Consider the following 18,598-nt stretch of genomic DNA (forward strand, 5'->3'; position numbering starts at 1 on the left):
TGGGTGAATGTGTCATGTTCTCAACAAGGAGAGCTTTTCACTATTTGCCTGTGAGCTTTTCTGTGGCTACTAAATATACACACACCTACACTCAGCAGCTGCACTAATGTTAAAGATAGATATTTTGGATACAGTGAGTAGGGAAATATCTAAGTGATGATTTCTATGTAAGCCATGCTGTTTTACCTTGGAGCATCATTTTTAAAACCATAGTAACTGAGGGAATTCTTTACCCAGGATTTCTTATCAACAGTGGTGCTTTTAAAGTAGTCATGCTAAACTCCATTTCCCCCAGTGACTCATCTCAGGGGTTTTGTCTGGAATTAGAAACAGATCAAAATCAATAGCTGCTGAGGGAATTTGAGAAAGTAACTATAAAAATCTTTGTAGATACAACTTAAAACACAAAAATAAACACCAGTCTGAAGAGGCCTGTGTGTAGAAGGGTGATTGGCATTTTGAGTCAAATGGGTTTTCTGGTCAGTTTTGAGGGCGGGTTTCTTAGCTCAGGCTCTCTAAAGGCTGTCTTCATCATTCTCCCCAGAAGCAGGGACTCAGCTGGTTTCTGCCATGCCCACAGCTGGGGAGCCAGGACCCTGTTTGCTACTGACTCTACAACAGAGGTTGTTATTCTAACATGGAACTAATAGTAAAACCTCCTCTCTGCTGGGTCTGACCAGTGTTCATAAGGGAGGGCAGTGCAGAATCTGCCTTGAAGACAGAGTGTTCACTTGGATTCTTAGGTCATGTTTATGGTGCTAAAAGGATTATGTCTAAGAGAGGATATGTGAAAATTATTTATTCAGATATGCTTTACTTACTAATATATGATCCACACACCGTACAGCTCAGCCATTTAAATAAAAAGTTCATTGGTTTTTACTACACTCGTAGAGTTCTGTAACTATCCCCACAATAAATTGTAGAATTTTTCATTCCCAAATGAAGCCCATTAGTAATCATTCCCCATATCTCTGTCCCTTGTCAATTTCCAAATGTCTTACATACATGTCATTCATGATTGGCTTCAGTATTCATGTTTAGTCTGTTTCAATACTTTATCAGGTAGGAGACTGTTCCATAGGTGTCAGGCCATCTTTGGTTTGCCCAGTCATCTGCTGGTGGGCATGTGGCTTGTTTTTAGTTCTTAGCTGTCATCAATAGTTAGATATATGTACAATTATTTATTGACCGATTTATTTGCAGTGCTGGTGATTTAAACCAGCTCTTGCTAGACATATACTCTCTCTTAAGCTACCCCCTAGCTCCAAGATACACTTTTCTGTTTGTTGTATAACAGTAATGCACATACATACCACCTGGTTTTAATTACCTCTACTTTAGGAATTTTAAGAACTATAAAGCCATAATACACTAAAAACAAAATTGTAGTGCCTGCTGTGATAGTTTATACTGTAATCTCAGAACTTGAGAAACTGAAACAGAAGGATTGCCAGAAGTCTGATGTGGGCCTGCACTGCATGAGTTCAAGGCCTCACTGGGCTACAAAGCAAGACCCTGGCTCAAAAATAAGTGGAGTTTGAGAGATGGCTCAGTGGTTAAAAGTGTGTACTCTTCTTCCAGAAGACCAGAGTTTTTCCAACTGAGCCTGTAACTCAGTTCCAGAGAAATCTAACACCTTCGGCTTCCTTGGGCACCTATACACACATGCACATACTCACACACCCATACACATGATAAATATTTAAATAAAAATAAATAAGTAAATAATCTGGGTGTAGTGGTACATCCAGTAACCTAGCACTTGAGAAATGGAGACTGGAAGATCAGAATTCAAGGTCCAGCCTTGGCTACATGATACCTTCTCTTAGTTACTTTTTTCCTGCTGTGAAGAGACACCATGACCAAGAAAACTAATATGAGAAAGCATTAACTGGGGTCTTGTTTCAGAGGGTGAGTCCATGACCATCATGGCAGAGAACATGATAGCCAATAGACAGGCAGGCATGGAGTTGGAGCAGTAGCTGAGAGCTTACATCTTACGACCAGCACACACACACTACTAAAGTGCTCTTAAATGTCTAATCTGTTTTAATATATGTACTTTGACCCTATCCCTTCATTGTGCTCTCTTCTATCCCGCCCACTCCTGCCAAATCCTTCCTAGTAAGCCTTTTCCTTCTTTTCTATCTTTCTTTCTGTGGCCACTACCTTTACCTAGGCATTTGCATTGAGGTGGGGATTATTTATTTTTATATGTATTTATTTGGTGGGGAGGATTTCTTGCCTGTGGAGATCAGGGGACAACTTATGGAAGTTGATTCTCTTCACTATGTGGAGTTTGGGAATTGAACTCAGGTTGTCAGGCTTGGTAGTAAGTTCCTTTGCCCTCTGAGCCACCTTACCAGACTTAAGTGGAAGTTATTAAGTTGAACAAGAGCAGCCTCCCAATGGTCATGCCACTGAAGAATATGTTCCCCTTCCCTAGCCTTACCTGCCTCACGAGCCCCTCCTCTATCCATGATAGAATCAGGGAACCACTACGCTGTGAATTCATTCATGCAACAGCCATACCATGTCCAGGAGACAGCATTTCACAGCACTTTTCCTGTCCTCGGGTTCTTACATTCTTTCTATCCATCTTCTGCAATGTCCTTTTACCCTTAGAATGGGTTTAGGGATGAACACTCACTCAACAGTCATTTGTTCTAAGTGCTTCAGCTAGTTAGGAGTCTGCATTAGCTGTCACCTAATGCAAAGAGAAACGTCTCTGGCCAAGGGGGGAATGTGGGTGTGATGTATGTATAGCCGGTGTGTATGCACACAAGTGTAGGTATGTGCACCTGCACATGCAGAAAGGCTAGAGGATGATTGCTCAGAGTCTGCTCTTTCTGCTTCAGTCCCTTGAGACAATGGGATATCTCACAGAACCTGGGCTAGCCTAGTTCCACTAAGAGTCAAACCAATGATGTAGGAGTCATCTCTTCATCCCACAGGATTTTTTTTTAAAACATGAGTGCTGGGGATTCAAACTCAGGTCCTCTTGCTTGCACAGGAAGTAGTCTTACCTCATGAATTGTCTCCTCAACTTTGTAGTATGTTCCTGAAAGTGTCCTCTAGTTAGTTTACTGAGTACTTGAATTAAGTCATGTAGCAACAAGGAGTTCTTCTCATCTCTCATCTCCATTGCCTCTGTCTTTTATCTGGATGCTGTCTTCTGTCTGCACCATCTGGGAACAGCACCTGGCTAGGTGAGTGAGTCTTTGTCTGCAGCAGCCTCATCCATCTGGTTTCTATGGCCAGCAGCCTACTCACCCACTAGCATCTCTGGTTCTGAACAGCAACCACGAGTGGTTAGTAGGACTCTGAATGCTTGTTGTTGGAGATGTGCCACGTGATCCTCAATACTATGAGAGAGAGGGAATGCCCATATCCCCTATGAAATTACACCAAACTGAGTCCTAAGGAAATAGGTGGGGCAGTGGAAATGTTTGTATTGGGGAGACAGTATGGCTAGTTGTTTTTAGAACCAGAAGTTCAGCAGAATTGATAGTACTTGTGATCAAGAAGCTAAGCGCTGGACTGGGATGTAGCTCAGTGGAAAGAGTGCTTGTCTAACATGCAGGAAGCCCTGGGTACCACCCCAACCACAGCATAAACCGAGAGTAGTGACACTCATGTATCCCATGGGAAGGTAGAGCTAGGAGGATCAGAGGCTGCACAGGGAGGCTGAGAGCAGCCTACACTAGGAGGCATATCTAAAAATTAAAAGGAAAAAAAATTGGTAGCTGGTAGAGCCACCATGAAAGACGGAGCTTAAGGATTCAGCTGAGGAATGTAGACTGCCTTCTGATGGCAACTGAGAGTCACTGGAGTCAAGAAGTGAACACAGATCAGCGTTTTCAGAAAGACCTCGTGGCAACAGTATTGATTAGAAGTAGCCCCTCCTACATCAGGTGCTGCAGACTAGACTGGATTTGGAAGCATCCTCTCTCTTGATGGCCCTCAGATACCTTTCTTAGCCACTCTTCTGTACATGCTCCCTATAGCCACACACTTGATGCTTATATATTTCCTTATAGGCAATGACATATTTTATCTTTTGATAGTTTCAAGATAAACTATGTCATTGCATAGAATTCAGTAGTTGTAGGTACTCTGTAAATATATATAGGATGGATACAAAAGCTTTCAGGTAACAGAATTTTGGTTTTTTTTTTTTTTCCCAACATTTTTTAACTATCTTTCTGGCCACAAGATCTCATGGTAGCACAGGCTAACCCATAACCAACCATGACGCCAAGGATAACCTTGAACTCCTGATCCTTTTACCTCTACCCAGAAAGTGCTGAAATTACTGGCATATACAGATATACCCAGCTAGTAGCATTTTTTTCCTTGTAAAGGTGCTGATGGCTTTTTTCCCTGTTTGTGTTGAAACAACTGCTAACACTTAAAAGCTCTTCATCCCAATCCACATAGTATAGAGAGTTTAGTTAGTCTAAGTGGAAATTTTGCCCTAAATGAAGTGGTTGATGGCAAGCTTGGTGGCTCCTACCTGTAACTCCAACACTCAGGAGACAGAGTCAGGAGGATGGCCAAGAGTTCAAGGCCTTCTTGGGCCTACAGACTAGAAGAGAGAAGAATGAGGACGCAGGCACCTGATTAATAGACACCACTTCCTGGTACCAGCTTGTGCCTTGGTTACTTTTCTATTGCCATGACAAAATATCATAACCAAGGCAGCTTATAAAAGAAAGCATTTATTAGGGCTCACAGTTTCAAAGGGTTACACTCCATAACCATCATGGCAGGGAGCATGGCAGCAGGCAGGCAGGTTTACTACCGAGGAATAGCTGAGAGCTCACATCTTTATCCTCAAGTAGGAGGCGGAGAGAAAGCTAACTAGGAATAGGATGGGCTTTGCAGACCTCAAAGCTCACTCCCAGTGGCACACAGTATTCTAATCTGTAAGCCTGGGGGGGGGGGCATTCTTATTTAACCACCACAATTTATAAGTTAATAATACATGTGATAAGGAAAATGGTGTGGGAATTCTGGAAAGTAGTTCAAGTGAGTGGGAGGGGCTGAAAGTGAATAGATGTTAGCATGTGTGTCAGGAGTAAAGTGTTCATTGGCATTGCCTGCTTTGGCACTTTTGTTCAGAGCTGAGGCATACATGCTCTGTGCCAATACAAACCAGTATTAAAGCAGCTGGTAATTACTGGAAATCAGTGCAGGGCTGTGGTCTCAACACAAAGTTGTGAAAAAGAAAACGGCATCTACATCAGACATTGTACAACTGCTTATAATTCCAGTCCCAGGATTCCTCTGGCCTCTGCTTACATTACATACCACTACACACACACACAATTAAACATAGTGAAGATTTTAATGTTATAAAAGTCAAAAGTTCACCGTTTCACAGGAAAACTCTAAGAGGTGATAATCTAATCCCAGTTTAAAATATACTCCACTAGTGTACACAGACTCTTCCATTCTTGACAACTGAGGCCTGTGAAAAGACTCAGTCTTTCCTGGCTTCCAACTTTACAGTGTTCAAAACTCTTCTGCAAGATCAGTATGGTCGTACTAAGACCCTGGATGTCAGTCATGCTGATGAGGCTGTCTCTGGGCCTGAAGTGAAAGGTAGACACTTCTAGAGCCAGATTTATGGGATAAAGCTTGGTGATTATATCAGTTACTTTTTTATTGCTGCAATAAAACATTATGACCAAGACACCTTATAAAAATAAGAGTTTATTTGAACATATGGTTCCAGAGAAGTAAGAGTCTGTCCTGAAAAGGGAGGTGTGGCAGCAAGTGGCAGGCATGGGTGCAGGAGCAAGAAGCAGAAAGAATAAGCTAGAAACAGTTGGCTTTTAATAGGAAAGCCCACTCCCCTAATGATGTCCTTCCTCTACAAGTCCACAAGTCCTAACCCTCTCCACATAGGACCACCAACTGAGGAACCAAGTGTTCAAATACCTGGGACTGCAGGGGACTTGTCTGAGTGGTAGAGCACTGCTTAGCATGTGGGATTGAATGATCCTCAGCACCACAGATGAAGGGTGGGGCAGATACATCTGGAAAATAGGATGCTAACCATCGACTTCCTTGTTTTGTAAACAAAAAATACATTATTATTTTATGTTTATTGTGTATGTTTATATTTTATAGTATGTTTTTGATGTGTATGCTAGAAGGATGGGGGGGGGGTGGGCATTGGATCACAGTTCTCTACCATGGCTGCCATTTTGCTTGCTGAGCCAGACATTTTGCTGGCTCAACTTGCTAATTGTTATTATAACTATCATCTTTAGTGAAACAGTTATCATCTACTTAGTAATTGTTTCATTCGAATATATACCAAACACCCCTAATCTGAAAATCTGAAGCTAATGCTCAGAAAGTCTCAGGTTTGCCAGGCAAGCAGAATAACAGGAGCTTATAATTTTAGCACTGGGAGGGTGAGGCAGAATTGTGAGCTCAAGGGCACCCTGAGCTTTTGAGATCCTGTCTCAAATACAATTAAATTATATGGATATCAAATTTTCAGAATAGGGGTGTTCAGCTGCTGAATAAATCTAAGCAAATATCTCCAAAGAACCCTGAAATCTGAAATGTACTAGTTCCGAGCCCTGTGTTGTTTTGTTTTTTTAAGATAGGACCTCACTGTGTAACCCTGGCTTGCCTGGAGCATAGACTAGGAATGTGCTACCAAGCCTGGGAGTCCCAAACATTTTAGATGAAGGATCTCAGTTGTGCCGTTATCTTCCCAATGAGGGCTCTGGTCTAGTGAGGCAGGTGACATCAGGCCAGTAGTAGGCATTAGGGATTGGTAATGATGGTCAGTTCTGAGACACACCGTCGATACGTCTAATCTACCAATACAACCTTGCTTGTTCTTTGACTATTTATATGTATTGTCTTATTTGTTCCTTGACTATTTGCATCTATTGTATTGCTAGTTCCTCAACCTAGAACTGACCTTAATACTTGCATGTAATTAAAATGGTAAAAAAGCAAAAAGGAGGAGGGGAGATGGGATAGGGTTTTTTTCTAGGGAGGGGAAATGGGGGAAGGGGATGGCATCTGAAATGTAAATAAATTTAAAAAAAAATAAAGAAAGCATTATGCCATAGTTAAATTTGCAGTGTTTTTCTTCTCCACAAAATAATGTTACCTCTTTCAGTGCCTAATTCAAATATATTAGGAATCTTTTTATATTCTTGGTACTAAAAACTGTTATTTTATGGTAAAGGTAGTAAGATAGAAATGATACCCTATGGGCTGTCAGGTTGCAGTCTTTAGCTGAGACCATTTTGTTAAGAAGCAGCATAGGCTGAGTCACTGGCTTTGTAGCCCATATTTTCTGTATTTTTTGCTGCAGATTGCCTTCTCCCAGCACAGCAATTTTATGGACCTGGTACAGTTCTTCGTGACTTTCTTCAGGTAATTTCTCTCATGCTAACTGTACTTACTCCTTTGAGACAACCCCTTAACTGCAGCTTGCTTTGTATATCCCTGCAAAGCTGTTTGTCACTCACAATGATGTAAATTTAGTCTGATGTGATAAAGCCCTCGGTTTGTGTGAGGTTTGTGTGATTCGGCTCTTTGCATGGGGAGAGGTTTGGGCTCAAGCAGTGTTGTTCATGGTCAGCTACTGCTGTGAGCTGCATATGCATGTGCTCTGCCTTAGTCAGGACAACTGAAGTTATCTGTAGGGAAAGGTGAGCTTTACTTTAGGACTCCTGGAGTTCGCCTTTATTTTTATAGTTTTCTTATCAGTAATTTATTTTTTCTGAGACTACTATGCAGAAATGATTGAAAAGGACAAATCAGTTGTTGTGGTGCTCGTAAGAGAAGCAGCGGGCCAACCTCACTTCCTGTGTCCTCCCCAAATAGAAACTGCTCTACTGTGTTACTTCTCTATGTTCGCACCAATTCTGGGTTTGCAACTCAGTTTTCTTTTCTTTTCTTTTCTTTTCCTTTCTTTTCTTTTCTTTTCAGACAGGGTTTCTCCTTATAGTAGTTATGACTGTCCTGGAATTCTGAGTAGAAGAGGTTGGCCTTGAAATCACAGGTCCTCCTGCCTGCTGAGTGCTGGAAGTAAGGTGTATGTCACCATGCCACAGCTAACTCAGTTATTTTTTAGTGTTCTATATACTGCCCTACTCTACCACCTACCCACACACCAGGTACACACAAAATTCCTTTCCATTCATTTAATAGTTATATCACAATGCTTTGGCCAACTAAACAATCTTGAACTGACTTATGATTCTACTTACTCATGTTTTAGAGGAAGGGTTGCTTATCCTAAATGTATTCTATTTTTCCTTTGCATTTGCTGTTTAATTTTTCCCTGTAAGTCTACCCTAGATTTATATCTATAATTTGACAAAACAAAAAGACCTCTCATGATGTTTGTCTCTTAGCTTTAGTCTCTCTGGGATACCCCCAGTGCCTCCCCCCCCCCACCAGAATGTTCCATCCTCAGTCCTTAAATGTACTATTCTCTAAGACCTGCTATGTAATTGTCATTGTTATAGTTAATTTTCTGTATTGTGACAAAGCACTCTGAAAAAGGCAACTTAGCATTTAATTTGGGGATCAAGGTTCCAGGTTAGAATCCATGGCCATCATGGTAAAGGCAGACAAGCAGGCCTGCCACCAAAGAAGTAGCTGAGAGCTCACATCTGATCCACAAGCATAAGGCAGAGAAAGCTAACTGGGAATGGCATGGGCTTTTGGAACCTCAAAGTCCGCTCCTAGTGACACACCTCCTTATCCTTCCTAACAGTGCCACCAGCTAAGAACCACACATTCAAATATGTGAGCCTATAGGAACCATTCTCATTTAAACCAGTGATCTAAGGAATTTCTTTTGTGTTCTTCCCATGCCATAGTCTTTCCATGTTTTTCTTCCTTCTGCTGGAACTTTTTCCCTCGGAGGTTTCTGAGGAAAGAAACATAGATAACTTTTATGTGCACTTCTACAACTGAAAGTATCTTACTTAATTTCTACTCTCACATGTTTTTTCTTTTGTTTGCTTGGCATGCATGCGTGTGTGTGTGTGTGTGTGTGTGTGTGTGCGTGTGCGTGTGTGTGACAAGATCTCTTTGTAGTCATGTCTGGCCTCAGACTCCGAGATTCATGTGCCTTTGCCTCCAGAATGCTGGGATAAAGGTGTGCTCCACCACACCTAGTCCACCCTCACAGTTTTTTAAGTGTGCATTTGTATATGTGTGTGGTATATGTAAAGGTATGTGTGTTCATACACACATGTGCAGCGACCAGAGGAGTCGGTGTTCTGGTCTGTCACTCTCTGCCTCTATTATTTTGAGACAGGGTCTCTTGTTGTTTGACACTACATATACCAGGTTAGATAGCCCATGAACTTCTGGGCTATGTCTCCTATTTCCACCTTCCAAATGTGTGCTACTACATCTGGCTTTAAGCAGGTTCAGGGAATCTGAGGTTAGGTCCTTACACCGATGTGGCAACACTTTGCCTACTGAGTCATCTCACTAGCATTCACAAAGTTAGGACCAACAGCCAAGGTTGTCCTCAGATCTCCACACAGATGTACCCACATTTACACAAACACTCAACATAAACCTGTTCACATACCGACATCACACACACACACACACACACACACACACACATAAACATACAAAAATACTTTTTGAAAGAAGTAAAGAATAATAGATATGGCATTACATGTATATAATCAAAGCCACTGTGGAAGCTGAAGCAGGAGGATTTCAAGTTTGAAGCCAGCTTGACCACATAATTATACCATGTTTCAAAAATTGTATAGAGAATAAGAATGAATATGAATGAGACTAGAGTCGTGTCTTAGTTACTTTTCTATTGCCGTGACAAAACACCATGACAAAGGCAATTTATAGAAGAGGTTATTTGGGTGCACAGTTTCAGAGAGTGAGCCCATGACAATTTGGTATGGCACTGGAGTAGTAGCTGACAGCTGAAATCTAGTCCACAGCGTTAGCAGAAAGAGAGCTAACTGGAGATAGCATGAGACTTTGAAACCTCAAGCCTACTCTTAGTGACAGCCCACACCTTCTAATCCTTCCCAAACAGTTCCACCAACCGGGAACAAGATATTCAACATATGAGCCTATGGGGGTCATTCTCTCCCAACCACAAGTAGTCATTATTGGAGCCCAAGAAAGGAGGAAGGGATAGACATGATTAATGGGAACTGGAGTGAAATCTGATACAAAGAGAAATCTTTAATGTACTGTGTAGCACAGTAGAGTAACTGTGTTTGAGGACAATTAGCTAAGTGATTAGTAGAGAGGATTTTTAATATTTCTGATACAAAAAAATGCTGCAGGCCTGAAATAGTGTATATTCCAGTTACCCTGATCTGATTATTACAACTCATACACTTGTACTAACCACATAAATATGTACAATAATTATGTCAGTTTTAAATATATATTAAATAAAAATGCAGAGTGAATTTTAAAAATGCCTATTTTAAAATTAATCACAGTTATGTGCCAGCTTTCCTTTGCTGTAACAAAATACCTTAGGAAGCAGTTTAAAAGGAAAGAGATTTCTTCCAGCTTATAATTTCAGATATTTCACAGTCTAAAGTCATTTAGTCCTATCATATGGGTCCTGCAGCTAGACCAAATACCAAATGATGGGGAGCATGTGGCAAAGAAAAGTATTTACCTCATAGTGGTCAGGAGAAACACAAGACAAAATACACATTTCAATCCCATACCTCCAGTGGCTTGCTTCATCCAAACAGACACCACCATCCAATAGCCATGAAAATACAAATCAACCAGTTGATTGAAATCCATTGATAAGAATGCCCCTGATCCTAGTCATATCCCTAAACTCAACCTCTGAGCTCTGCTGCACTGAGGACCAAGCCTCTATTGCATAAATCTCAGGAGCATATTTCATAACAGAGCTAGGTCTCTCACGAGTTGCATGGTAGACTTAGTCTTTTAACCACATGTAAGTCTTTGCCTCTGGAATCACAGTAGCTTTTCCCATTCAACACCTAGTTTACAGAGGAAAGAAAACACATTTTTTTTTACAGTCATTAGACAACTAGAAATTTTCCCTCCTTGTATTAAGAAAACTATTGGCTTAAATTTGATCATTTGAATTTTATTTTACTAATAAATGCATGTATTGCTGGCATGGTAGCACATCCCAGCATTCAGGAATCTGAGATAAGAGATCATAAGTTCCAAGCTAGCTGGAACAGCAAGATACAATCTTTTTAAAGAATAATATACACATATACATACATATTATTATTAATATTATTAATAATATTATTCATTACTTTTTTCAGTAGTACAACCAAATAGTTGACTTGTCTTAAGGAAGGAAGGGTTTATTTTGGCTTACAGTTGCAGGGGATCCAGCCCCTCATGGCTAGGAAGGCATGACATGGCCTCATTCTCAATGAGGAAGCAGAGAGCATTGCTGTTCAGCTTACTTTCTCCTTTTATTCAGTCTGGGACCCCAGCCCATAGCTGTCTGCCCACATTTAGGGTAGATTATTGGTATTCAATTAACCCAATGTAGAAACTCTCTTATAGACATGCCCAGATGTTTGCCTTGTAAGTGATTCCAGATCCTGTCAAATTGACAATCTGTATTTACCACCATGTATGTATACATAATTGCAGAAAATATATTAATCATTATACATACATTTCTTCCACTTACCTTTTATGAAAAGTTTATTATTTAGTGAGATTTTTCCCATTCTGAGTGTATCAATAGAGTTTACCACATTTATTAAATTCCTTGTTTATTACCTATTATCGTTTATGTTAGAATTGCTTTTCTTATTTGGGGTAAGCTATGGTTGGCCACTCTGGAGGTACTTATCGAGAAGTCAGAGGTGGGAATACCTTCTAGGAAGTCAGGGTTGGAAGCTTAGCTCAGCTAGCCAGTGGTTTTCACACTGCACTCCTGTGAGCCTGTCTATCACATGCAGCCTCAGGAGCTGCAGTTGGGACATTGAGGATTGTTCCCTGGAGTCAGGCATGAAGTCAGGCAGGGGTGGAGCTGACTAACAAGGTGGTCTTTCCTTGCAGCTGTTTTCTCTCTCTGCTTCTGGTGGCTGCAGTGGTCTGGAAGATCAAACAGAGCTGTTGGGCATCTAGGCGGAGAGAGGTAAGCCCAAGTAGATAAAACAAGACTTCACATAAAGCTCATTTTCTTTCCTTCTTTATAGGCAAATCACTTTTACCTGTTCAGTGATGACTGATACTCATATGAAAAGCATGCTGTTTTACCTGCATTGTATGGTTCTACTGTGTGCCATCAGGAGATTTCAATTATTCTTTTTTTTGTTTTTGTTTTTTGGGGTTTTTTTTGTTTGTTTTTGTTTGTTTGTTTGTTTGTTTTTCAAGACAGGGTTTCTCTGTGTAGTCCTGGCTGTCCTGGAACTCACTCTGTAGACCAGGCTGGCCTTGAACTCAGAAATCTGCCTGCCTCTGCCTCCCAAGTGCTGGGATTAAAGGCGTCACCAACACCGCCCGGCTGATTTCAATTATTCTTGCATGAAGTGTCATTAGTTTTGCCCCAGTTTTGCCACTGCTTGATTCAACAGTCTTCCTAAGAGCCTTTCATAAAAATGAGTGTAGGGATAGGTTCAGCTCAGTGACAGAACACTTTTCCTGGCATAAACTGAATGCCTGGGTTCCATTCTCAGCAGCCTCTAATAGCACAGCACTAGGGACAAAGCTTCTAACCTGTGGGTCTTGGGGAGCAGGTTGGGGGTAGGCGGGGAATAAAAAAACAAAACAAAACAAATCTATAGCTACAGCCTACATCATTCGTTATGATTAAACACTAGAGTTAGTACTAGTTACCTGTTATCTAGACATCTGAGCACCTCTACATCCCAGGCACTGATCCAGGTGGTTTTACTTAGACCAGCAACCTTAATCTTCATCTCAACCCTATGATATAAGTATTGCCACTAGGCTCAGGGAAGCTAAGTAACTACCATCGTCACACAGATACTGAGATGCAGAACTGAGCTGTAACTAGGGCCTCTGATTTCATAGCCCAGGTTCCTAAACACATGATTTCCACAAACACTTCACTTGTTCTAGTCTGTATTGACCCGACCCGCGGGCCTAGTAATTCATGTGCACAAAGAGGACCGCAACCTGAAAGAAGAAAGAGCGAGAGAGAGAAAGGACTCAAGGAAGCAATTGCTTGTCAAGAGCCGTGTATTGGAGCGCAAAGCGCTTTTTTATAATACATTTTACAAGGGGAGGGGATAAGAGGGGCCAGGTGGTAGAAAAGTACAGAATCTTCTTGGCCTGTGCCCTGAAACATTTTGTGGTCTACCTGCTTTTCTCAGAAGATACGGTACACTGCTTTTCCCATAAGACACAGTACGCTGCTTTGAGTCTATGAGTCTGTCTGTAGCTACCAACCCGGATCTTGTGGTTGCCAGGCAGGATGAAGCTGCAGGGGACATTGTGCAGGTGGGGAAAAGTAGGGGGTGAGGGTAAGAGGCGAGGGTCCTGGCTTCTGACACTGAATGTTTAAGAATCTCATGTTCTGCTGACTGAATGAGCCAGACAACTCACTCTAGAACCAAAGAAGAACAAGAAAGCAGTTTTGTTACTATTGGGAAGAAAACAAAATTATTTTCATATGAGTTATTGAGATAGAATAGTAGAGATTTGTCTGAATACAAAATAACATTAAGTATATAAAAGTATATGAATATAGAAAGCAACAATCAACTGGGAAATATTTGCAATATCATGAGACAGAGAGAAAAAAACTAGAGAATGAACCCCCTCTTAAGAAAGGATTTTTAAAATATGCTTAGACTGTGTTCAGTCAGCTAATAAACTAATTTTTACCCTTTGGAGTTTCCCTGCACAAGGTCAGTCATGACTTGTTCCCAGTGGGGATGCTGTTTTCCCTTCTTGCTGCACCCCGAGTCCTGATGGAGTTCTTCACCCACCTTATCTCCTGTACTCTTAGTGGACGTTCTAGAACACTGCTGAGGGGTAGCAGCTGTCCTCCTGTGACTCTGCACCTAGAGTATTACAGAACCCAGGCCACATTTGCTGAGTAAACAGGTTTTCTTTCCAGGTACAGTAGAGAGATGTGCTGATACTAGGTCATCTGTTCCTCCAGTAATGCCCGGAGACTGCAATAGGATATGTAACAGCAGCCCACCCAACAAAGGAGACTTCTTACATTTATGGACATTATAAGGGAAGAGTCTGCATTTAACAGATTAGTGGAGGTAAACCCCTATGATCTAACAGTAGGAATCTATTACTGGGTTCTAAGAAAATTTTTAACATAAAATTTCCCTTCTAAAACAAAGTGATGATTTATGTAGCTTCAGGATCCTGCCTCCTGGAAGGTGGCTTGAAGCAAGGCCAGTTTGTCTTCCACAGCATAACCTCAGAAGACCTCTCATATTATTGATGATATAAGAATGACTGCCCACACTCCATATTTGAGGTGTGTGCTATAGTATCTCATTTGACCCAGCATGAAAACATTTCAAGCCATGTGTGATTGAGTAAGGTAGGTGTAGAAGAAGTTCAAAGTCATCCAGTGAGTTTAAGGCCAGCCTGGGCTACATGAGACACTGTCTTATAAACAAATACACAAATCATTTAAAGAAGACATTGAAGCCTTGCTACTTAGAACACCTAATCTAACATACCCACCCCGCCCCCCAAATCCAGAGCCCTTCATGTTCTTGTCCTCTGCGGTTCCACACTCATTTGTGTTCTCAGCAGCATCTCTCTGAGGAGAGTAGTCCCACGTCCTATCAGCCATCTGTTTGGTTGTGTTGTTGCTCTGGGAATGTCAGGTTCAGGTTTTAACACAAAACAAGCTAGAGTGATTTTAATCTAGTAACAGAAATATAAAAAGGTAAGTTTCTGCCCTTTTATATATTCAACTAACAGATATCATAGCATTCTATCCTCCACTATTTTATTTCTTATTGGTAAGGACTTTTTATAAAAATTTGATCATGTTAGCACATCTAACAGAATGTGATACCTTATGCTACCTAGCACCTTGTCATGTCCAGTTTTCCTCAGCTCTTAGAGAAGTGACACCACCTCTGATCAGTTTGAATTAGGGAGAATGCATATGTCTAATATCTACTGTTCACTAATAAAGTCTCAGTACTAAGCATATTAACACATACTATGTTATTCATTAGCAACTTCTTCGGGAGATGCAACAGATGGCCAGCCGCCCCTTTGCTTCTGTAAACGTTGCCTTGGAAACAGATGAAGAGCCTCCTGATCTCATTGGGGGAAGTATAAAGGTGAGAAGTGGCTTAAAAGTCCATATAGCTTTTCAGAACTCAGGCCTGAGTCTGCCAGGCTCTGTGTGTAACTCCTATGTCCTCTCTGAACAATTAGTCAGTCAGCAGAGACAACCGCAACTGTAAGGTGCTCTGTGGCTTTACTTTTCCAGTTGTTCTGTCATCAGTCAGCCATGTTCAGATTTTAACATGCAAATTATGCTTGTTATTCTTAAAGTGTTGTGTGGCATAATACTTTAAAGTTTTTATTTGAAAATATCTAACCTGGACTAGGCGTGGTGGCACACGTCTTTAATCTCAGCACTTAGGAGGCAGAGGCAGGCAGGTCTCCATGAGTTCCAGAACAGCTAGGCTACATAATGAGACCCTGTATTTTAGAAAAAAGAAAGGGGGGTGGAAGCAGCTAAATTTAACCATTAATTGACCCAACACACACACACACACACACACACACACACACACACACACACACACACACACACACATTTTATTCAGAGCCCCAATACTCAATTAAAAGCCAGGCAGGTGTGGTAACAGTACTTGGGGAGTCTGAAACAGGATTTCCAGAGTAAGCGGGCTGACTAGGCTAGCCAGAATTGGTGAGTTTCAGGTTCAGCAAGAGGCCCTGCCTCAGTAAGTAAAGTGAAGAACAACTGAGGGAGATTTCCATGTGCACATGTGCATGCATACCCACACATGCACTTGCAAACACATACACATGCATGCACACACACTATATGTCACCACATTTAGAAGCTGGAATCTTTGTGTACCTTGTTAGACTATAAAGTGACATAGCCACTAGAAAATGTAGCACTACTGGCAGCACATGTCTATAGTCCCAGTACCTGGAGTACAGATGCAGGAGAATCACTGTAAATTTGAGACTAGCCTGGGCTACTGGACAAGATTTTGTCTCAAGAAAACTAAAACAATACAAAAGTGTACTGCAGAGGTTATTCTAATGCTAGTGTTTATAACAGCACATTCATAACCGACAGAGAGTAAAAGCAATAAGGACTGTCAGTGGATGGGTAGATAAGCAAAGGAGTGTGTTGCTGCTAGAAATTGTTTGTTTTAGAAGTCTAATGTATGCTACAGTGTAGACAAACCTTAAGTCGTGTTAAGTAAAAGATGCTGTATCATTCCATTTACACATCTAGAATAACCAAATACACTGAGACAAAATAAAATAGTAACTGCCAGAGGCTTAAAAGAAAAGACCAAGGGGAGGGGAAGGAGGGAGGAAGGGAAGGAGAAAGGGAGCCAGACTTGGTGGCTCATAGCACCAAGAGGCTGAGACAGGAGGGTTACAAATTCAAGGCCCTACTGGGCTACATAGTGAGAAGTAGGATTTATTGGAGCTGTCTTTCTAGGTGCTAATCTCTCACTGGGGGAGTCAGGGCAGGAACTTGAGGCAGAAACCATGGAGGAGTGCTGTGTGCTGGCTCCTCCCAGGCTCCTCCTTAGCTTTGTCTTCTCATTTTATTTTTTTAATGTATATGGCTGTTTTACCTTCTTGTACATGTACCACATGCATGCCTGGTACTCAGAGAGGCCAGAGGCAACCCCCGGTGCCTGGAATTAGAGTTACAGATGGTTGTAGGCTGCCCTGTGAGTGCTGGGAACTAAACTCCTGTCCTATACATGAGCAACCATTAACCACTGAGCCATCTTTCTAGCCTATAAAAGTTGTTTTTAAAAATAAAGTCTGCAAAAGAAAATGAATATATTTTCTAGAGCTGAAGCATTCAATAAGTGTGTGAAGAATCCATTTGGTGAGCTCTGTACTTTTCACAAGCTCTTAAACTCTCAGACTTATGACTTAGTGACCGAAGATGAATGTAAAACAGGTGGCTCTCCATAATATCTGGGTCTGTTTGTGCCAAGTGTGTAGAACTATCCAACAAGTCACCAAACACTGCCAACACTGACACCAAGAGAGCCTCTGATGTGGGCCCTTCCCTGGCACCCATGCTCTAGAGCAGAGGCTGTGGAAACCTCTGTTGACCTTATAAGCACCTGACTCTGAAGTGTGTGAAGTTAAGGTGCTTCTGTTTTGTTTCTCCAGACTGTTCCGAAGCCCATTGCCCTGGAGCCCTGCTTTGGAAACAAAGCCGCAGTTCTTTCTGTATTCGTGAGGCTCCCTCGAGGACTGGGAGGAATTCCTCCTCCTGGTCAGTCAGGTGAGTAGGCAAGTGGCAATGACAAAATTTGGTCTGTGAAGGAGTAAGTCTTAGACACTTCCTCTGGCATAGAACCTGGGTATGGGGCAGTGCACAGTAGTGATGCCTCTGCCACAGAGCTTGGGTGAGAGAATTCTATAGTCCCCAAACTATGTTCTGAGCACTGACATTCCTGTCCTGGGGTGGAAGTCAATGACCCTCTTCACAGTGCACAGCTTCCTCAGCCATTCGTGCTTCTGGTCCCCTTGACTATTGGTCCCTGCTTTTTTTTTCCCCCCTTGTTCTTATCTCAAATTTAGGCTTTTTCCTCCTTGACAAGCTCCTAATCATCTCCAATGCCTCTGGCTTCTAGCCATGTCCTCAAAGCTTGTGTTGTCCAAGTACATAGTTCTAGCCATGCTCCACATCTTGCTTAAGGCCTTGCTATGCAGCCTAAGCTGGCTGGCCCAGCGCTCATTATAGGCCAGGGAGTGGTGGTGCATACCTTATGTCCTAACACTGGGGAGGCAGAGGCAGGCAGAACTCTGAGTTTGAGGCCAGCCTGGTCTACAGAGTAAATTCCAGGACAACCAGAACTACACAGAGAAACCCTGTCTCAAAAACCCAACAACAATAATAAAACTCATTACATAGTCCAGGCTGGCTTCAAACTCATAGTTTATCGTCCCACCTCAGCCTCCAGAGTGCTGAGATTATGGTGTAACCATTCATGCCCAGCTTGTTTTAAATATGAGGCATAAAGAAGTACTATGAAAACATAAAGGGTATTTTGAAAATTATGATTCTACTGGGTTAATGCAGATCAATTTTCGTTTTATCGAAATAATGATATATTCTTTGGAGATGGGGGAAGCCTGTACTGTTTTCAAACTACATTTGTAGCCTAGGAGGACTTTTGAGCTTCTGATCATTCTGCCTCCTCCTCCTCCTCAGTGCTGAGATGCATCACTACTCCTGGCTTGTGTGGCACAGAGGCTCAAACCCCCATGTATGCTAGGCAAACAGTCTACCAGCCAACCCACCCACAGTTCCTAGATATACAACTTATTACAAACATTTATTCTTCAGCATATTTGTTTTTCTAAAAAACATCCCTACAGGAAA

General features: G+C 41.7%; 1 protein-coding gene across 3 annotated transcripts in view; it reads left to right on the forward strand.

Annotated features, from left to right (window-relative positions):
* Atrn (attractin) overlaps positions 1–18,598 on the forward strand; it is a 125,370-nt gene that overhangs the window by 100,743 nt on the left and 6,029 nt on the right. For 2 of the 3 annotated variants that reach the window (XM_034496592.2, XM_076929767.1), the window contains exons 25-28: positions 7,355–7,416; positions 12,073–12,151; positions 15,201–15,308; positions 17,380–17,494. In XM_034496592.2, coding sequence (XP_034352483.1) covers positions 7,355–7,416; positions 12,073–12,151; positions 15,201–15,308; positions 17,380–17,494 — 364 coding nt within the window. Of the gene's footprint in view, positions 1–7,354; positions 7,417–12,072; positions 12,152–15,200; positions 15,309–17,379; positions 17,495–18,598 lie in introns of those variants that run through there. The other variant, XR_013108812.1, reaches the window with a different exon arrangement.

Source organism: Arvicanthis niloticus, chromosome 2 (assembly GCF_011762505.2).
Source record: "Arvicanthis niloticus isolate mArvNil1 chromosome 2, mArvNil1.pat.X, whole genome shotgun sequence".
NCBI classification, from domain to species: domain Eukaryota; kingdom Metazoa; phylum Chordata; class Mammalia; order Rodentia; family Muridae; genus Arvicanthis; species Arvicanthis niloticus.